General features: G+C 42.0%; 1 protein-coding gene across 2 annotated transcripts; it reads left to right on the plus strand.

The window, feature by feature from the left end:
- Positions 1 to 7,010: 7,010 nt before the first annotated feature.
- ZNF572 (zinc finger protein 572) lies at positions 7,011 to 22,068 on the plus strand. Of its 2 annotated transcripts, XR_015715795.1 has the most exons (3): positions 7,011 to 7,911; positions 8,706 to 10,441; positions 21,610 to 22,068. XR_015715795.1 is itself a non-coding variant. In XM_016216105.2 (2 exons), the coding sequence occupies exons 1-2, from the start codon at positions 7,833 to 7,835 to the stop codon at positions 10,220 to 10,222; spliced, it is 1,596 nt and encodes a 531-aa protein (XP_016071591.1). In that variant the 5' UTR covers positions 7,011 to 7,832; the 3' UTR covers positions 10,223 to 13,835. The 2 variants fall into 2 exon arrangements, 1 of the variants encoding a protein (XP_016071591.1); XM_016216105.2 differs by lacking the exon at positions 21,610 to 22,068 and having other exon boundaries at positions 8,706 to 13,835.
- The last annotated feature ends 87 nt before the right edge of the window (positions 22,069 to 22,155 follow it).

Raw genomic sequence — 22,155 nt, forward strand, 5'->3', positions numbered from 1 at the left:
TCAGAGGGAAGGGGGTGGAGGGTGGGAAGAGATTAACGAAAGAAGTTATATGCATGTATGCATAACCCATGGACACAGACACTAATGGGGTGAATGCCTGAGGAGGGGGTGGGAGTGAGGTGGAGGGGGTAAATGGGGGAAAAAATGGGATACCTATAATACTTTCAAGAATAAAGATGAATTTAAAAAATGCTGAGTGTGATGGAGAATAAAAACTGAAATGCCTTGGTTACTTCAAAAATATCACCGAACTGCTTAATCCATCCCAGGAATGCCTGCCTTAGATATTTCTTAAGTAAATAATAATATCCTTATGGCTTAAACCACTGTAAGTCAGGTCATCTGTGACGTGAAGCTAAAACACTCCTAGAGGATCCATATGAAGATAGTTTCAACTGTTTTATCATTGACTCTGATATCTGAAGACAGCAACGGTTGGGGAAAGGCCAAAGTTCACTCTACTAGTGCCTTGATATCGGTCAGCTGAGGGTGAGGAGAAGTTTCACAAACTCCTCTTCAGGCTGACTCTGTAGGAGTCAACAGCAGGTGACACTAAATACTGGCTGAATAAATGAGTGAGAGGACAAATGAAAAGAGGAAAATGGAAGTTGAAAGAAAATGCTTCCTTCCATGCTTCACCGTAGATATGCCATCAATGCCTTCCATACCTTGTATCCTGGGAGTTTATTTAACCATTCAATATCCATTGCATCTTACTATGTGCTATGTCCTTGGAATGTAAGAATAAAGCAGGATTCTTGCATTAAGGGTGCTCTCCTGCTAACCTGGGTGACAGGTATCCACACAGTTTACTATAATATAAGACAATCTGGTGAGTATGTTGGTTCATTTATTCATTCTTGAATCCAGTCTAAGATGTTTATTGAAAGTCACCTTCAAGAAACTTATAGATGTAAAGGAGAGCCATTCTTTTCTGATACCATTTCTGCAGCCTTATAACATAAGAATTGCCATTTTGTGGAAATAGCAGAAAGCATCTTCTGTTCTTCATTCCACTGCCTCAAACTTTACCCCTTATTATTTATGTGGTCAGAAACAGCAAGTTATTTAATAGATGAGATGGAGCAAAAAAGACCGTACGTGTGTGTGTGTGATTGATCCCTCCTTGGGCAATCTAAGATCTTCCTGTCCATGGAACATTTATTACCTGTTATGTGCGTCTTGTGCATGTGGTCAATAGCATTTCTGGGGCAGGATTTCTCTATCCTACCGCTGAAAGAGCGAGCCAGTCTAATGCATGGGGAGGTGTAGAAAACCTCAGACCCAAGGCCAGTTCTCCAGTCCAGCTTTACCTGTCACAAAGCCATTAATTTCCATACTTATCTGATACTCCTGTTTATTTCTCAGTTGGTTCAGAACCTATAGGGATATAGAACACACTCTGATAAACAGAAAACAGTTGGGGGACGAAAAGGGTCTAAGTCTTCCTGGGAGAGTAAAGGAGACTAAACTAGGGAGATGATACTTGAGCTGAAATGAGGAGTGGGCATGTTCTACGCAGCCAGAGGTGGGCAGAGGAATAGGGGCTGATGTACCAGGAGCAGTGACACGGTGGCAGAGAGCAAGGCACAAAGGAGTGAAAGAACAAACCGTGTTCTCAGCCCTGGCTGTTTTTGCTCAGTGGTTAGAGCGTCGGCCCACGGACTGAAGGTTCCTGGGTTTGACTCCTGCCAAGGGCACGCACCCCAGTTGCAGGCTCTATCCCCAGCTTTGGTTGGGTGCACGCGGAAAGCAGCCAACCGATGTGTCTCTCTCACATTGAAGTTTCTCTCTCTCTGCCCCTTCCACTCTCTCTGAAAAGCAATGGAAAAAATATCCTCAGGTGAGGATTAAAAACCAAAATAAAACAAAACTGTTTGCCAGAATGAGGCTCAACAAAAAGGTCCTGAAATTTAGATATTATCTTATTGCTAGTGGAGGAAAGGAAAAAACTTGTTTTCCTTCTGCCTTCTAAGTTCTCAGCTTGGGCACCTGTAACAAAAAACAGATTAACAAAAGAAAAACAAACAGAAGTTTATTAACATGTATTTCTCATGTACAGAGTTGGGCAAAAGTAGGTTTACAGTTGTGAGTATGTGAAACATAGTTTATTCTTGTATTATTATTTATTAATTATTGTATTGTTTTTCCATATGAACAACTTTTGTCCCACCCTGCATATATGGGAAAGAGTAATCCAAAAAGATGGTTTAGAACTATGACTTATATTACGTCTCCAACAAAGGATAATAAATCTAGCCCAGCTGGGCGTGGCTCAGCGGTTGAGTGTTGACCTGGGATCCAGGCGACTGGGGTTTGATTCTCGGTCAGGGCACATGCCCGGGTCGTGGGCTCAATCATTGACTCTCTCATCATTGATGTTTCTGTCTCTCTCTCTCCCTCTCCTCTCTCTGAAATCAATAAAAGACATATTAAAAAAAGAAAAAAGAAAAAAGAATAATAAATCTATGGAGAAATTATGAGACAAAGTAAAGTAGGTTTTGGCTTCCAAGGGAGGCAAACTATGGGAAGGTAAATGTATGGGGGGAAACTCATGGCGTAACATTTTGTTTGCAGATTCCTCTGGTGCTGATAAGAGCGTAGGGTCATCTCCAGTGAAGGAGAAATTATATCCTGCCTTTACACAGAAAAACGGGAAGGTAGAGAGAGCAGAGCTTTCCCTGCATTTGTTGCTGCTTTTTTTAAAAATATGTCTATTGATTTCAGCTAGAGAAAGGGAGAGGGAGAGAGAGAGAGTGGAAAAGTCAATTATGAGAGAGTCATTGATCAGCTGTCTCCTGCACCACCCCTACTGAAGATCAAGCCCGAAACCTGGGCATGTGCCCTGATTGAGAATCGAACGGAGATCTCCTGGATCAAAGGTCAATGGTCAACTGCTGAGCCACGCTGGCCAGGCCATTTGTTGCTTCTTAGTTACCCTCAGCTCACAATACTTTTTATGTTAACAGGGCGTATTTGGAGTGACGTCATCTGGTTTCCTTCAACAGTAACCCATGTTTGTGGCTGAGTAGTTTTCACAGCCTCCTTCCTGCCAGTAAAATTTGTGGGATCAAAAGACCTCTTATCATATTGTGCTGTCTCTGTGTTCTTCAGGTCCAGCTGATATAATACTTTCAGAAATCCTGAGGCTTTTGGTGTGTTGATATAAAATTCACTCTATTAGACAAAAACTACACCTACAAATCTTCATGAGATCAGCCCTTTTCTGCTATGGCTCCTTTGTGTGGTTGCTGTGGGCCAAGACCCTTAAGACTCTTTGGTATCCCATTGTTTAGCAGAGAAGTTCCTCAAGACACACAGGTAAGATGTGTAAAAGGCCTTTTGTAATTTGCTGACCTGTATTTAGAACATGTTTTTTTGAGCCTGATACTGGATTTTTCCCAGAAGCCATTTTAATTTTTATTTTTAATATATCTTTATTGATTTCAGAGAGAGGAAAGGAGAGGGAGAGAGAGAGATAGAAACATCAATGATGAGAGAGTCATTGATTGAGCCCGCAACCCGGGCATGTGCCCTGACCGAGAATCGAACTCCGATCGCCTGGATCCTATGTTGACACTCAACCACTGAGCCACGCCCAGCCGGGGTCCCAGGAGCCATTTTTAAATTTTAACATTGTTTACCATCTGGAGAGGCTGGGATGAGCAAGAAAGTTTTTTCAAATGCAGTGGATTCTAGCTCCTATATCTCCAAGGGTTGGTGTGTTTTTTTATCTCCCTTTTCTTGCATTTTATCAAAAGCAATGAGAAGAAACCAGATGGCACATTTAATATTCTACCTTGATCTCCTTAGGTAGAACAGGGATCAGCAAAATACTGCTAATGGGTAGGTTGCCCAATTCTTTTAAATGAATTTTTATTGGAACACACCCATGTCTATTTGCTAATTTTGCAGTTAGCTGCTTTAGGCAATTATGGCAGAGGTGAATAGTTACAGCAGTATGATATGTCTCAGAATAAAAAAACGTTTACTATCTGGCATTTTATAGAACAAGTGTCAATATCACATCGGAAGAAAAACATGTAGCATGGGAGACACTGTGGTGACCGTCTTGGGATACACTGTGCTACAAATCCTGCCATTCATCTACAAGAAATGTCATATTTCTCTACTTTCCCAGATCAAAATAAGTTTGTCTTGGTTTGGCTTGATGCACCCCACTGACAAGGGTTGGAGGAAAGTTCAAATCTACTCATATTCTTGCCCTCCCTTAGAGTTAAACTGGAATTCTGAGTCTTAACAAACACCAGACATTTAAGGTAAAGGTAAGGGAAAGGGAGGTGACAAAAAGGACTTCTGGGCTTCTGTATCACCAGAGAGAAGGTTGAGAGAGAGAATATTGGAAGACAAACAGGCTTATTTAATTTTTGTTTTTATGCATATATGAGACAACAAAGGGAAAATATTTAGATTTTTCACATTTTGGTCTTGAGATGTTATTGGGACCTATAATATGAGATATCAAGCAGACCATTGGTGTAAGAGCGCAGAGCTCAGAAATGTAGCCCAGGCTGGAGACAGACATTTGTGAGTTGTCTGTATAGGTGATATTAAAAAATTCAGGAGTGAATGAGATTGCCTAGACAGGGAACATTTGGAGTTGAGAGTAGGGAGGGTCTCGGTGGCCTTGAGGAGCCTAAACGATTAGTGCAGACCAAGGGGACTGCCCAGAGGTTGTGGTCACCGCAAGGGTGTTTCTAGAAGGAGCCCTCAGCAGTGTCAGAAACGAAAAAAGGAACAGAGCTGAAAAATGGCAATCACACTGACACATGGAGGTAATTCTTAGTGATTTTATGGTTTTCGCTGCAGGAGAAATGGGTTAAAGGGTGAGTGGGAAATGATAAAACAGAAACATTGTGAGAAAAAAATGAAAGCTGGGGGACTATTTTGGGATGGAACTGGAAGAACTGAGAGGCTCTTGATAGCCTAAGGATTGGTTCCTAGGTGGGAAGGAAGGCGAGGAGCAGGCCAGGGCAGGGCTGAGAGGTGCAGGCCCTGTCCGCCGGCGCAGGAGGGAGGAAGGGCCGCGCGCCGACTTCAGCAGGTCTGCGTGTTTGCTGTGAAGAGACTGGCTTCTGTTTTCTCTGTAACAAACGAGGAGAGATTAACTATCTCCGAATGTTAGGAATAACGGTGCCTGTCAATGGCTTGTTTTATGTGTGGATAGATGTCTTAGCTCTCCAGCTCTTTCACAGGTAGCTACATATACCTCTATCCGCATCCGCAGCGGTGAGAACAGAAACAATAGATGCTTAAACGCTCAATTTAATTTGATTCTAATGATGATAAACCTGATGATGCCCTGATGTCAAGGAAAAGTATAAGCTCTCATCAGGCCCCTATTACAAGGCGCCTGGCAGGTGTGAGGACTGAGACTCGCAGAAGGCGAACGCCGCGCAGTGAAAGGAAAAACACCAGCTCGCTCCTTTCGGCCCGGAGCCCTAAGGGTTAAGGTCAACGAGAGCTGGCTGCCACCGCTTCCTAGAGAGGCTGCGGAACCTCCGGCCCGGAAGCCAGGGCAACTTCCGGGTCTTTTTGTTTTGTTTGTGATTTTAGTCCTTTGAGAGTTTAGGACTCAGGGTTGTTGGGGTCCAAAGGAGTGGGGGCTCTTTCTTCCCGGACACCTGGGCCTGCTGGGGGTGCAGGGCGAACAGTGAGTTCCTTCTCGGGGAGGAGAGCAGAGGGCTGCGGGAGGAGTGGAAGCTGCACCGCCCGGGCGTCACTGCACGTCCCGGAGGGGATCCCACTCCCGCGCGGGGCGAGGGGCGGGGGCGAGGGGCGGGGGCGAGGGGCGGGGGCGGGGCTCAGCCTCTCCGCCGCTCGGGCCCTGCGCCTCCCTCGCTGCGGAGTCCCTTACAGGACCGTGCCAGCTGGTGACGGTCTGGGCCGCTGGAACCCCCCCTCACGGGGCACCCCAACCTAGGGCCCCTGCCAAGGGCTTCTAGTGAACTGAGCTTCAGTCAGGGCGCTCGGGCCCCATCCTGACGCCCTATTTGGGCGCTGGCAATGAAAACTGGCCTGCTCTGTGAAGGGACACCTCAAGGACAGCCTTTCTCACACCATTGATGGCCTTGAGTTTGCTGCCCTTTGATGGGACCAGTGCACTTGAGGGCGCCTCTACTACCAAAATGAATAGTTTTTTAGCAGGGAAAATGCTGGCGCGGTTATCTGTTGTTACCCAGGCTCTCACTTCCTGTGTGAGCACTTTGATAGAAATATGTAACTCAGAAAGCAAAACATGGCACTCCAACTCTTCCCCCCCCTTTTCCTATTCAGGCGTCTCTTCTCCCTGCTCAAACAAGGGTATTTATAATTGAGACTTTCACCTTTTCTTATAACAAATCCCTCCTTGCTCAGGACGCTTGGGGAATGCCAGCTCCGTTTGGTATAAGGTCTAGGGATGTAAATCTATTCTCTAAAAATCCAGTCAGTATATTTCTAAGTAAAGGTCCTCTTTGAGGATCATTTGCAGTTTGGGGTTATGCCCAGCTCTCTGCTTCCTGCTCTAGTTCACTGTCAGAGCTGAGTGTGTAGGTCAGTGTCCACACAGACTCCGGGTTAAATCCTGCTATACCACGCACTGTCCAGTTGCATGGCCTTGGGAAAGTTTCTTAATGTCTTTTTTAGTTCATCTATAAAATGCTCGTAATTGTTTATATACCTCAGAGGGCTATTGTGAGAATTAAGTGAGAAATATGTGTACATTATTCAGTTCACTGTCTGGCGCATAATAGGCAGTAATAGGGTCAAAATTATAAGTATACTATTTTTGTTTGTTTTTCATTTGCACGCCTTTGTATATCCTTATTTTAGGCTTTCATTTCCCCCAAATCATGTATTCTTTATATCTTTTTTTAAAAAGTATGTCTTTATTTCAGAGAGAGGAAGGGAGATACAGAAACATCAGTGATGAGTCATAGATTGGCTGCTTTCTGCACGCCCTGTACTGGGGATCCAGCCGCAACCCAGGCAGTGCCCTGACCTGGAATTTAAATGATCTCCTGGGTCATAGGTGGTTGCTCAACTGCTGAGCCTTGGGGGCAGTGCTCTTTATATCTTGACTTGAATGCCAAGTTCATATATAACTGCCTTCCATTGATCACATTTTCTAGTCTGTTAAAGTAGGTCAAGGATTGTATTTGGCTGCAGAAAATAAAATTGAGGTTGAAATGGATATTGGGATTATGATAGACTTAGAGGCAAGGAAGAGGACCCTTGTTAGCATTCTGAAATATTTAGGGGTTATTGTCTATAATTATTCTAACCCTGCTTTGTACTACTTTCTTGTTACTGATTATAGAAATCCTAACTTTCTTTTGAAATTGACTTCAAAGTTTTCGCCCTCTGTCAAGGACCAAGTTATTCTAAACTAAACAGAGTGCTTTCTTTAGCTGCTTCTTATACTGACATATTGGTTCCTTGAATTCTTATTATTGGTGCCTTTAAAAGAAATACTTTGTTTTTTCAATTAAAAATGTTTCTAAGCTCTGAGTGGACAATAGTATTGTATTTATTCTAGTATTGATGCTTGATCCTCAGACTTTAATGTGAAATTTAATTTTTTAAATTATTTCCTTGGAAAAGATAAATTGGGTTAACCCTGAATTCTAAGCACTTGCATCTGAGAAAGGATTTTCTAAAAGGATTTCTAAAGACTATATTTCTTATCTTTAGTATTATTAACAGAACACTCTGTGCCTATAGTTGTTGTGTTACAGTGATTGGGAAGGAAGGAGGAAGAATAAATTTTAACAAATGCCTCCAAATATGACCTGTTTCCTTCTACAGGATTTCTGGTTGTGATCCTTGTGATGGAGCAAGAGAAAAACCTGTTGGTCTCAGATTCTAATGGCTTCACGGAGAGGGAGAGTTTGAAAAGCTCTTTTACAGGTGAGGGATCAAGAAGATGATCTGAATACTTTGGAAATCCATTATAAGATGTGCTATGGAGTATGTAGGGAGAACAGGGCATTAGAATGAGACAAACTTTAATTTAATTCCCTGCTCTGTAACTCACAAGTTGTGTTAACTCTTATAGCCTTAGTTGTCTCTTCAAGAAAAGAAATGTGATACTATCTGTCTCACATATTTTTTTAGGATTAATGAGATACTATGTGCAAAGCTACTGTTCTTAATAAATACAGGCATACCTCAGAGATACTTCAGTTTCAGTGTCAGATCACAATAAAGCAAGCATCTCAATTAAGCGAGTCATAATCTTTTTGCTGATACAGGTGCTTGCTGTCAATTTGTAAACAAAACAACATCTGTGAAACAGTAAAGCTAAGCACAATAAAATGAGGTATGCCTGTAGTGGCTATCGTTATTTCTATATGTGCTCAGATATTGTCTAGTTTTCACCTCAGATGGTGTCCTATTCAGTTTCTCCCCTACTCAGACCCCCCTTTTTTCTTTTAAGTCTTCTAGAATAAAGCTAGTGAATTTATTTTTAATAAATATCTCCCTTGGCAATTGCTGACAGCTGTTCAAATACTTGATTAGTGTTGTTACTAAGTACAAAAAATTCATTTGCTTCTGATGTTGAAGTAAAACTAACTTAAAAACATTTTTATATAAAATAATTTGCAAGGTTTTACTTTGTTATTTCCTCTGTTCCACTGCAATTCAGAATTCCCCTGGCAGAGATTAGGGACTATGTTTAGAATATTTGTTTATTTTTGCAGGAGTTGAAAGTAAGAATAATTTAGAAATTGTTCAACACAATAAACTTAAGGCAGATAAACTGAAAGACAGAGCCTCAAAATGGTCTAAAAGAGATGGCCCTCAAAATTGTAAGCATGAGGATACAAAAGAAATACCATTGACAGGGTCCCAAGGAGATGAGATTTGGTGTGATGGTTTCTATGAGAATGATGGCAAGTCAGAGAATCGGGAAAATTATACAGGAAAAGAGGAAGAAAAACCCAATGACTGGGGATGGGACCCAGGAGAATATGCCAGTGCCTCTGTCCAGCAGAATTCATCCTTCATAGACAAACCCTACAAATGTTCTGAATGTTGGAAAAGCTTCAATAACAGTTCTCATTTGCGTGCTCACCAGAGGACTCACTCGGGGGAAAAACCTTATAAATGCTCTGAGTGTGGGAAATGCTTCAGTAACAGCTCTCACCTGATTCAGCATCTGCGAACACACACAGGAGAGAAGCCCTACCAGTGTGGGGAATGTGGGAAAAACTTCAGCAATACCTCCCATCTTATTATCCATGAGAGGACTCACACAGGAGAGAAACCCTATAAATGTCCCGATTGTGGGAAGAGTTTCAGCAGTAGTTCTCACCTTATTCAGCATCACAGATCACACACTGGTGAAAAACCATACGAATGTCCTGTTTGTGGGAAATGCTTCAGCCACAGTTATGTCCTAATAGAACATCAGAGGACTCACACTGGAGAAAAACCTTATAAATGCTCTGATTGTGGGAAGGGTTTTAGTCAGAGTTCCAGCCTGATTCGCCACCAGCGAACACATACAGGTGAGAAGCCCTACAAATGTATTGAGTGTGGAAAAAGCTTTGGTTGTAATTCTACTCTAATAAAGCATCAGAGAATACATACAGGAGAAAAACCCTATCAGTGTAAAGAATGTGGGAAGAATTTCAGTCGAAGTTCAAACCTCATTGCACACCAGAAAGCACACACAGGAGAACAACCCTGTGAAAGTTCAGACTATGAAGAAAGTTTGAGTCAGAACTGCAGTGAGATAGAAGAATGCAGAACCCAGCCAGGAGAGAAACCATATAAATGTTGTGAATGTGGAAAGAGTTTTGGCCTCAGCTCTCATCTAATTAGACATCAGAGGACACATACAGGAGAAAAACCTTACAGATGTTCTGAGTGCTGGAAAACTTTTAGTCAGAGTTCCACCCTGGTAATTCACCAAAGGACACACACAGGAGAGAAACCTTATAAATGCCCTGATTGCGGTGAGTGCTTCAGTCAGAGTTTTAACCTTATCAGGCACCGGAGGACCCACATAGGAGAAAAACCTTACAAATGTACTGACTGTGAGAAATGCTTCAGCAGAAGTGCCTACCTCAGTCAGCATAGGAAAATTCACATAGAAAAGTCTTTTGAGTCTTCTGAAGTTGAAGATTTCCCTCCTGAATGGATTTGGAAAGACTGTTCAGGGGAACTGGCCCTCATCTCTTCATTTTCAACCCCAAATTCATCTTCCTCTTAAGTCCCAAAGTCCACTTTTCCTTTTTCTTTTTGGACCATTACAATTAAGGTGTTCTCTGATAATTGCACTACAAAGTTTCTTTGGTTTGCCAAAACATCTAGAAAAGGTCAACCTCTCAGTTTAGAGGATGGGAAGATCCAGATCACCATGCCATTGAATCTGCCCAGTGAGAGATACGGCCAGGGATGGAGAAAAAGAAGAAATTTGTTTTGATCTAAGGTAAGATATGAAGAGCTTCAAAGGAAAACCTAAAGGGAAACTCTGGGAGTAAGCAAAATCACACCTGAGAGCTTAGAGCTGAGATGGCCATTGAATTGCCTTATTTTCTCTTTCCTGATTGGGTGACAGTAAATCATTACTGGTCTCAGGGATTTACCCAGAGAAAGATTCCTTTTGAACAAATAATCTGATTTCCTGGCTGTTCTGCTGGGTCTTAAGGAAGAAAAAATTCATTTTTTTAAACACCATTTTCAATTGCTGAACATTAACTTTTGTAGTATTAGAACTGCACTGTCTAATAGAATAGCCACTAGCCACATATGTCTATTTAAATTTATATAATTAAGATTGAATGAAATTTAAAATCCAGTTCCTTAGTCACACTAGCTACTTGGATCATCTTGAAGGTAGCCTCAGAGACCTGGGTGCCCTTTGGGGCCCCTAAAATGGTGCAGTCCTTTTGTTACTGTTTTACCCTGTGAACATGAAGGGGCATGACTAGGAGTGTGTAGGCTAATAATGTAGCACATCACTAACATAATACAGCAGATGTTTGGGTAACTGCTGTCTTTTCTGTTGGAAAATTACCCTTCCATTTACACCCCTGTCTCTTTTTTTTTTTTTTAATTTATTGTTGAAAGTATTACAGATGTCCCCCTTTTCCCCATTGAACCCTTCCACCCTGCACCTACTCCCTGCCCCAGGCCTTCACCACACTATTGTTTGTATCCACGGGTTATGCATACATGCATATAAATTCTGTGGTTAATCCCTTCCCACCCAACCACCCCCGTCTTCCCTCCGAGATTCGTCAGTCTGTTCCATGCTTCTATGTCACTGAATCAATTTTGTTTATGAGCTTATTCTTTAGATTCCACATATAAGTGAGATCATGTGATGTTTGTCTTTCTCTGCCTGGCTTATTTCACTTAGCATAATACTCTCCAGGTCCATCCATACTGTCCCAAAAGGTATGAGATCCTTCTTTAGCAGCTGTGTAGTATTCCATGATGTAAATGTCCTACAGCTTTTTTATCCACTCATCTACTGAGGGGCACTTGGGCTGTTTTCAGATCTTAGCTGTTATAAATTGCACTGCTATGAACATAGGGGTCCACGTATTCTTTCTGATTAGTGTTTCAGAATTCTTAGGGTATAGTCCTAGAAGTGGGATCACTGGGTCAAAAGGCAGCTTCATTTCTAATTTTTTGAGGAACCTCCATACGGTTTTCCATTGTGGTTGCACCAGTCTGCATTCCCACCAGCAGTGTACCAGGGTTCCCTTTCTCCACATCCTCACCACACATGTCATTTGTTGATTTGTTGATGGTAGCCATTCTGACAGGTGTGAAGTGATACCTCGTTGTGGTTTTAATTTGCATCTCTGACGATTAATGACATTGGTCATTTTTTCCTGTATCTCTTGGCTTCCTGTATGTCCTCTTTGGTGAAGTGTTTATGCAGGTCCTTTGCCCTTTTTTAATGGGTTGTTTGTCTTCCTCTTGTTGAGTTGTATGAGTTGTCTGTATATTTTGGAAATTAGCCCCTTATCAAATGCATACTTGGCAAATATGTTCTCCCGTACCGTGGTGTTCCTTTGTATTTTGAGATTGATTTCTTTTGCTGTGCAGAAGCTGTGTAGTTTGATATAATCCCATTTGTTTATTTTTTCTTTTGTTTCTCTTGCCCTAGGGGATGTATCGGTGAAAATTCCACTACATGAGATGTTTGTGACTTTACTGCCTATGTTTTCTTCCAGAATTTTTATGGTTTCGTGACTTACATTTAAGTCCTTTATCCATTTTGAATTTATTGTGTATGGAGTAAGTTGGTGATCTAGTTTCATTTTCTTTGCATGTAGCTGTCCAATTTTTCCAATACCATTTATTGAAGAGACTGTCTTTACTCCATTGTATGCTATTTCCTCCTTTGTCAAATATTAACTGACCATAATGACATGGGTCAATTTCTGGGATTCCCATTCTGTTCCATTGATCTATATGTCTATTATACCAATACCAGGCCGTTTTGATGCCAGTGGCTTTGTAGTATAGTTTGATATCCAGTAAAGTGATCCCTCCAACTCTGTTCTTCTTTCTTAAGATTTTTGCAGTTATTCAGGGTCTTTTTTTGGTTCCATATAAATTTTTGGAATATTTGTTCTAGCCCTGTGAAATATGTTTTTTGGTATTTTAATAGAAATTGCACTGAATCTATAGATTGCTTTGGGTAGTATGGACATTTTAATGATATTAATTCTTTCAATCCATGAACATAGTATATTCTTCCACTTGTTTATATCTTTCTCTATTTCTTTTTTCAGTATCCTGTAGTTTTCCGAGTACAGGTCTTTTACATTCTTGGTTAAATTTATTCCTAGGTATCTTATTTTTTTTGTTGCAGTGGTAAATGGGATTTTTTTTAGTTTCTCTTTCTGATATTTCATTGTTGGTATATAAAAATGCCATAGATTTTCAGATGTTAATTTCGTATCCAGCTACCTTGCTGAATTCATTTATTAAATCTAGTAGTACTTTGGTGGAGTCTTTATGGTTTTCTATGTACAATATCATGTCATCTGCGAATGACAGTTTTATTTCCTCCTTTCCAACTTGGATACCGTTTATGTTTTCCTCCTGCCTGATGGCTGTGGCAAGGACTTCCAGTATTATGTTGAATAAGAGTGGTGAAAGCAGACAACCCTGTCTTGTTCCTGTTTTTAAGGGAGATGATTTTAGTTTTTGACCATTGAGTATGATGTTGCCTGTAGGTTCGTCATATATGGCCTTTATTATGTTGAGGTATGTTCCTTCTGTTTTCACTTTGCTGAAAGTTTTTATTAAATATTGGTGCTGGATTTTTTCGAGTGCTTTTTCTGCATCTATTGATATGATCTTATGATTTTTGTCTTTCAGTTTGTTCATGTGATGTACCACATTTATTCATTTGTGAATATTATACCAGCCTTGCATCCCTGGAATAAACCCCGCTTGGTTGTGGTGTATGATCTTTTGAATGTATTGCTGGATTGGGTTGGCTAGTATTTTGTTGAGGATTTTAGCATCTATGTTCATCAGGGATATTGGCCAGTAATTTTCTTTCTTTGTAGTGTCTTTATCTGGTTTTGTGTTTAGGATGATGCTGGCCTCATAAAAAGAGCTTGGGAGATTTCCCTCCTTTTGAATTTTCTTGAATAGTTTGAGGAGAATAGGTGTTAATTCTACTTTGAATGTTTGGTAAATCTTGCCTGTAAATTCATCTGATCCCAGACTGTTGTTTGCTGGCAGTTTTTTGATTACTGCTTCAATTTCATTAGTTGTTATTGGCCTGTTCAGGTTTTCTGATTCTTCCTGATTCAGCTTTGGAAGACTGTATGTTTCTAGGAATCTGTCCATTTCACCGAGGTTGTCTAGTTTTTTGGCGTATAGTTGCTCATAGTATTTTCTTACAGTCCTTTGTATTTCTGTTGGGTCCATTGTTATATGGCCTCTTTTATTTCTGATTTTATTTGGGTCCTCTCTCTTTGTTTCTTGATGAGTCTCGCTAAAGGTTCATCAATCTTGTTTATCTTTTCAAAGAACCAGCTCTTGGTCTCATTGATCTTTTGTATTATTTTTTTAGTCTCTATGTCATTAATTTCTGCTCTGATCTTTATTATTTCCTTCCTTCTGCTTACTTGGGGCCTATCTTGCTGTTCTCTTTCTAATTCTGTTAGTTGTTGTGTTAGATGGTTTATTAGAGCTTTTTCTTGTTTCTTGAGGTATGCCTATAGTGCTATGAACTTTCCTCTCAGGACTGCTTTCTCTGTGTCCCATAGATTTTGGGTTGTTGTCTGTTCATTTTTGTTTTTTTCCAGGAAGTTTTTGATTTCTTCCTTGATCTCATTTGTAACCCATTCATTGTTCAATACCATGCTGTGTAGCCTCCATGTGTTCAAATATTTTTGAGTTTTTTTATAATGGTTGATTTTTAGTTTCATACCATTGTGATATGAGAAGATACTTGTTATGATTTCGGTCTTCTTGAACTTGTAGAGACTTGTTTTATGCCCTAACGTGGTCTGTTTTTGAGAATGTTCCACGTGCACTTGAGAAGAATGTGTGTTCTGCTGCTTTGGGATGAAGTGTTCTGTGAATGTCAGTTAAACCCATTAGCTCTAGTGTGTCATTAAAAGTCTCTGTTTCTCTGTTGGTTTTTTGAATTGATGATCTGTCGAATGATGTCAGTGTGGTGTTAAAGTCCCTCCACTGTGATTGTGTTGCTGTTGATCTCCCCCTTAACGTTCACCAATAAATTTTTCATATACTTAGGTGCTCCTATATTGGGTGCATATATAAGGGATATTTTTCTCCTGTTGGATTGATCCCTTTAGTATTATGTAGTGACCTTCTTTGTCTCTTGTTATGGTCTTTATTTTGAAGTCTATTTTTGTCAGTTTTTTTGTTTCCATTTGCATGGAATATTTTTTTTCCATCCCTTCACTTTCAGTCTGTATGAATCTTTTGCTCTCAGGTGAGTCTCTTGTAGACAGGAGATATATGGGTCATGTTTTCTTATCCATTCAGCTACCCTATGTCTTTTGATTGGAGCATTTATTCCATTTACATTTAAGGTACTATTGATATAAACTTATTTAATGCCATTTTCTCCCTTTGTGCTGATGTACCTTTCTCCCACTATTCCTTCTTTTTCCTAGAGCAGACCTTTTAGTATTGCTTGCAGTGCTGGTTTGGTGGTACTGAACTCCTTTAGCCTTCTTTTGTCTGGGAAGCTCTTTATCTCACCTTCAACTTTAAATGATAGCCTTGCTGGATAAAGCAGTCTTTGTTGCAGGTTTTTGCTTTTCATTACTTTGAGAACTTCATGCCAATCCCTTCTGGCCTGAAGCGTTTCTGTTGAGAAATCTGCCATCAACCTTATGTGGGCTCCCTTGTAGGTCACTGCTTGTCTCTCTCTTGCAGCCCTTAATATCCTCTCTTTGTCCTTAACATTTGCCATTTTAATTATGATGTGTCTTGGAGTGGGTCTCTTTGGGTCCCTCTTGTTGGGAAGGAGCCCTCTGTGCTTCCTGAACTTGTGTGGCTTTCTCCTGCACCAGCATAGGAAAGTTTTCTGTTATTTCCTCCACTAGTTTCTCTATCCCTTGCTCACTTTCCTCCCGCTCTGGTACCCCTATGATACAAATGCTTGTTGCTTCATGTTATCCCAAAGTTCCCTTAAACTGTCCTTATGCTTTTTAAGTGTTTTTTTTTCTTTTTGCTTCCCTGGTTGAGTTTTTTTCTACATTCTAATTCAGTTATTCTGTCCTCTGCTTCATTGAGCCTGCTTTTAATCCCTTCCAGCGTATTCTTGATATCAGACATAGTATTCTTCATTTCTGCCTGGTTCTTATTTATCATATCTAGCTCTTTTTTCACTAAGTTCCTGGACCTTCCCTTAAGTGTTTTGTGGTTCTCACTAATAATGTCCTTGAGCATCTTTATAACCATTACTCTGAACTCTTATTTTTGATAACTTGCTCACCTCCATTTCACCAAGGTCTTTTTCTGGCGATTTTTCCTTTTCTTTAGTTTGGGGATTGTTTCTTTGTTGCTCCGTTTTAGCTGTCTCTTTCCTTTTGTCCCTATGTGTAAGTTAGAACTGCTGTGCTACTCAGTCTTTATGGGATGGCCTAATGTAGTAACTGTCCTGTGGGACTCAGTGGTAAAGGCTCCTTGAACTCCTGTGCTGAATGCTCTAGTAATGTCCCTTGTGTGGGTTATGTGGACCCTCCTGTTGTGATAGGGAGCTGATTGTTGTTGGCCCGTTCATGGGTGGAATTGACTTTCACCCCATAGAATTGAGCATAGCAGGATGGAGTCAGCTGGAGGTGGGAGTGAAAATCCAGTCCTCCATTTGAATGGGGTGACACAGGATCTCAGACCTCAAGAGGGGAGGTAGCTGTTTGCCTTCTAGCTCTGCGGTGCCCTGTCAGAAACCCTGAGGGGAGGCTCTGAGGAGGTTGCACCAGATGCCCTGGCTCTGGAATATGACCCCTTTCCACTGTGGCTCCCCCAGCAGGGAAGTGCAGGCAGAGCTTCGAGGAAATGAACCAGGCTTCCCTCCTCCACTTGGAGTGTCACCTTCCCTTGGGAGGGGAGAGAGAGAACTGCTCGCTTCCTTCTGTCTCTGCAGTGCTCTGCCAGAGGCCTTGTTGGAGTGCTCCAAGTGAGTCAGATCCAATGTCCAAGCTCTGCTTTGCACTTCCTTCCCCCAGTGGATATGAGATTAGCAGGTCATTGCCAACAGAATCTAAGGGTGCTATTCTAATCTACCCTTTGATTGAGGTAGTGGGAGTCCTTAGCTCTCAATAGGGGAGAGCTATTCCACACCAGAGCTCTGGAAAGGAAGCTCCTAGGTGGATGCACCAAATTTCACAGTTCTGATTTGTGATCCCTTTACCCTGTGAGGCTGCACCTGCAGGATAGTGTAGGTGGGGCTTGGAGTAATGGAACAAGGCTGCCCCCTCTGCTTGGGGTTGCTCTGGCTCTTGTGGGGGGATACCCTAGTGAAGGCCTCTGAGGGGGTGCTCCAAAACCAGTTCTGGTTTGCCTTGGCTTGTCGATCAGGTAGGTTTTGGAATGCAAATACAGGCTTTGGGAATGCAAATTAAGGTGCCCCTTGTTGGGGGTGGTGCAGGACCTTAGCAGGTTAGTTAGCTGCTAGCTTTCTGGCTTGGAGGTGCCTGGCGGGAGATCCTGAAGGGAGGATCTACCTGCCTATAGCCTGAGGCCCTGCCCAGGGCTCCTTCCTTTGTGGATTGTCCCTGCCTACCCCATGGGAGCGGGGGAGGGGGGAATATTTGCTCTTATACCCCAGCCGCTCCTTTCAGTTTAGTCTAAGGCTGTCTATAGTTTCTTCAGAGGAAGCAGCACTGTTCAGGTCCCTTTTGGGTACAGCCTACAGTTCTTTATGCCAGACTCAAGCATGGCAGGGTGGTGTTGCCAGTATTTGGAGGACAGGGTTAGTGCACTTTCTCCAGCTGATGCTCTTAGAAGTGCTAGACCCTGGGAGATGGCATCTGGGGATGGTGTGGAATGTTGACTCGGAACTGAGACCTCAGAAGCCTGCCTCCCTGATCTCCTGTGCTATGCCACCCTCATCTTCTTCTGCCTTCTGTATACCTGAGTCTCCTTCCCTCCACCAGAGCACTGGGGGAGTGCCCCAGAGCGAGTCCTTGTGCGGTGGTCTTTACAGAGAACATCCTGGATTCAGGCAGACTCTTTCCCGAAACCAGTGGGCCAATTCCCTGTTTATTTTCTGCTGCCAAATGTTTGCATGCTCTTCTTTCAGGCCCTGGTGTTCTGGGTTGGGGTTCCTGGTGTGGGATTGAGACCCCCTCTTTCCTCTGGGTGGCTTTTGCAACCGCAATACTTCTCCTGCTAAATCCGCTGCCCCTGGGTGCAGGAACCAGCCATTACCACGCCTCTGTCCCTCTTATCTGTGTAGCTTCTGTTTTTCAATGCTTGGATGTGATACTCCTGTTCAGGTGTCTTTCTGTTACTAATTCAGGTTAATTTCTCTGAGTTTTAGTTTATCTCCCTTTCGTTGCCAGGAGCAGGTGTATATTGCTTTCACCTATTCTGCCACCATCTTCAATCTCTTTTATTTCATGTTTGTTCTCTTTTGCTTCTCTCTGGCCCTAATCTCCTCTGCCTTGTTCACCATATTCTAACCCAAACGTAGTCTTTTTTTCTACCCTTTATTTTGTTCTCCATCCTTCCCTCTCCTTCCTTCCCCAACAAAGTAGGAATCAAGGCAAGGCTAAGGATGGTCCAAATGCTTGTTTATAAAAGATACAGGATGCCTGGCAATCATAACATCATGGGCATGTAGCTGCTTACAAGCGGAGGTAGCTTGTGGGTGCTAAGATAGCTAGGTTGCTGGTCTAACATTGCTTGACTGGTAAAATCAGTAAATATCCTAAGATTTGACACAGTGAGGGATGAAGTGGAAACTTTGGTTGAAAAAGGATCAGGATTAATTTTGAGACATGGATAAATGGTCAGGTTAAAAAAAGTATTAGTTGATTAGACTGACAAACACAGGTGGAAGATTTTCTCCCTTAAAATAGCTTACTTTCTGCCCAGCTGGCATGGCTCATTGGTTGAGTGTCAACCTACGAACCAGGAGGTCATGGTTTGATTCCTGGTCAGGGCACATGCCCTGGTTTTGGCTTGATCCTCAGTAGGAGGCCTGCAGGAGGCAGCTGATCGATGACTCTCATCATTGATGTTTCTCTCTCTCTCCCTTCCTCTCTCTGAAATCAATAAAATCATATTGAAAAAAAAAGCTTACTTTTTCATTATTAAAGTAAGAGTTTCTAAAATATACAGAGAAGTATAAAGTAGAAAATACTAAAAGTATGAAAACCAAAATAAAAATCACCCCAAATCATTTTCCTCTAAGATCATTCACCATGAAAGTTCTGGGATCTTTCTGCATAACCACTTTTCTAATATATTACTGTGTGTTACACACACACACACACACACACGTACGTACACAATTGTGTCTATATTTTTGTCTTCCTAATTTCACATCATTTGTCAGTTTACTTGTTTTAAATTATTAAGAGGTTTTTAATGGCTTCATAATACTGCATTGAATGATGTACCATAACCATACAATTTAATTGTTTTGATGTCAGATGTTTCTCTGTTGTTTCCAGTTTATGAATAGGGTTTTTTTGTTTTTTGGTTTTTATTGTTTTGTTTTGGTATTATGGTTCTGATTATTTGGTTTGGCTTTTTTGCTTTGTATTGTTACACAAATCTTAGTGTCCATCTCTATTTTCAAAGAGTGAATTCCTATAAATCAGATTATTGAGTCAAAGGGCATAAAAGTTTTAAAGGCATATTACGTAATCGCTTTCCAGCAATACTTATCAATTTAAGTTACCCAATGAAATAATTTTGTTAAATACCTTTTGGAGGGGGCAGGGGAGAAAAATGTATAATTGAAGGCCAATAGCTTTAAATGCTAAAAACCTCTTTTAAGGCAGCTTGTTTGGATAACCTTCCCCCAGCCCTTCCCTTTCCCTCATTTGGGCTAGGGTCAGCTGAGAGACACTTTGGGTTGAATCATTTTAAGAATTACATGAATATTTCCTTGTGTGGCTCTGGGCACAATTCCAGTAAACGTCATCAGAAGTTGCTCTAAGAACTAGAGAATTGGTATGAGGTCAAAGCCCAGAAGTACTAAGAGGAGGAACGGTTGAGGAAAGGTTGTTTTGGGGGTCATATGATGCCCAGGAGAGTGTTTGGACATAATTATTTTGCTAGCAGATAAAACATATTTGGGGTGAAAATGATGACTGGTGCCGTACTTCCTTAAACTCAGCGAAGTGTCTGGTACAGGAGTGCAAGGAACTTTAGATTTCATATGCTTCTCCCCCCAGAGGGTGACTCACTTTTGACTTGTCCAAGGTCACAGAGCTGGTTAGTGATGGCCAGAATTTAGGTCCCCTGATTCTAGTCACCCAGTCTTCCTACTACACCATTGTCATTCATCATTCATTCATTTATTCATTCATTCACAATACACTTTTATGGAGGATAAGTTAAGTGCAAAGCATTGCGGTAGGTGCTGTGGGTGATTCTGATTTATCACAGATCCTTCCCTCAAGAAACAGGGACTAGTGGGATGATAAGACTTAACCGTAACTGTACAGTCAGAGATTGGAACAATAAGGTATGAATAAACTATTATACGACTTGGTGGAAAAGGTGACAATTCAGCTGTGCTCCAAACAGCAGAAAGGATTTGTATATAAGTCATAGCGTTTAAAGTAGGCAGTCCAGGCTTAAATAATGGGCGAGCAAAGGCACTAATCTTAGGCCTTACTAAATTCTTGGGTAGTTTCATTTTATAGCAAGGGCCATTTCTCACCCTGACTTTTGCACTTTTGTTGTTTGCATTAACATGCTTGTTGTGAACACAGTTCATGTTTAACTTCCCTTGGAGACCTTACTTGACTCCTTCCAGGCCAGTGAAGGACTCTCCTGTTTCCATGGTTCCTAGTTTACCCACTCCCTCAGGACACTTTATGACACACCTGTCTTTGTTTTACTTCTTTGCCTATTTGTTATGATTTCAAATGAACTTGTTTATGACTTAAATGCTTTGACCCATGAGTGAACTTTGTTTAAGCTAAGGAAGCTGTGCCAGGATGTCATTCATGTGAACCTGTTGATTGGCATCGCTGGGGCCTTATATATAAGACCACGTGGAGGAGAGACGATCATGTGATACTATTTTTTGGTGGTTTAAAACAATATAAATTTATTATATTCTAGAGGTTTAGAAGTCCGAAGTGGGCCTCACTGGGCTAAAATCAAGGTGTGAACAGAACTGCATTCTTCCGGAGACTCTAGGGGACCCTTTTCAGGCTTGTTAAGAGGCCTCATACAGTCCTTGGCTCTTCCTGAAACTTTAAAGGCAGCATTCTCAGGCTGAATTCTTCTCATGGGGCTCTCTCTCTAGTTCTCGCTCTTCTAACTCCTTCTTCCACTTGTAAGGACCCATTTGATTACACTGGGCCACTCAGATACTCTAAATGTGATATTTAAACTTTAAATTCCAAGAATTTATGAGGACTTACTGAGCGTGTTCGGTTGCGCAAAGCTACTCTTCACTGATCTATCTAAATAGCTCTCCAGAGATCTTGAGACACTTGCTCCAGGCTGTGGTCAGGTTACCCTTGGTTGGAGTGGCGTGAAACTGTGCAGCAGTATCAGGAAGAGAAGGGACATCTTTCCTGCCTTGCTGAGGCTGTTCTTTGTAGGCAATGGTGTATACCGGTACAGGTCTCTGGAATAATAACCTTAGGAGTGGCCCACCTTGCCTGCCCACACCGGTGTCCTTGCCTGCTAGCTGTCTGCTCCAGAATGGAGGGGGGCCTAAGCTGGCAGCTGATACCCAGCGTTTAGTTGGAAGAACTGACTCTACAGAAGAAAAACTTGTAGGAAGTTATTACTTCACTAAATTTGGGCTTTCATCTCTCCTTTGCCTGCAACAACACTGTAATTAATCTGTCATTGGTTTGTAATGTTATCTATCAGTTTATTAAGAGACATTATCCTATATACTATTGGCTTGTGAAAATATTACTATTATAATTCCCACAGTGAACCTGTGTTAAATAAATATCTGGAAAAAGACAATCTCAGTCTCTCAACATAATTTGCCCCAAACGAAACACCGCCATGCCCTCCTCCCCACGTTTTTTATTTTGAGAGACAAGGGCGAGGCACATCAGTGCACCTTTAGCCTGAGGACAGTGAGGAGGCTGAGCTGACGGTTGGGGGCGAGAAGGGAACACCTGGCGTAACCCCTCCGGGCAAACGCCTGCCTACTCTTTCTTCCGTGATCAGCTCGAAAGTCACGTCCGCGCTTCCACACCCGCGCACTCGGCACCTGACCAGACGCTGTTCTGATTCGTCCCTGGAACCCCCGGTCGGCCGGTAGTGAGCGCTCAATACATGCTCCCGGGATGAATGGAAACATTGGGACTTGAGGCCGGAGATCTCCAGGCAGCGATGTCCTGGGAACCAACCCACCTTCCCCCGAATAGGACCCCAGCGGCTGAGGCTGCGGGGAGTAAAGTGACCGCGCGACCCAGGGCAGAGCCCCACCTCCTCTGGAGCCAGGTGCCTCCCCAACCGCCCACGGAG

Source organism: Miniopterus natalensis, chromosome 16 (assembly GCF_054644295.1).
Source record: "Miniopterus natalensis isolate mMinNat1 chromosome 16, mMinNat1.hap1, whole genome shotgun sequence".
Lineage (NCBI taxonomy): Eukaryota > Metazoa > Chordata > Mammalia > Chiroptera > Miniopteridae > Miniopterus > Miniopterus natalensis.

Coding starts and splice junctions, on each gene's coding strand:
- ZNF572 (XM_016216105.2), top strand. CDS start 7,833: ATGGAGCAAGAGAAAAACCTGTTGGTCTCAGATTCTAATGGCTTCACG. Junction 7,912..8,705: donor TTTGAAAAGCTCTTTTACAG/GTGAGGGATCAA, acceptor TTATTTTTGCAG/GAGTTGAAAGTAAGAATAAT.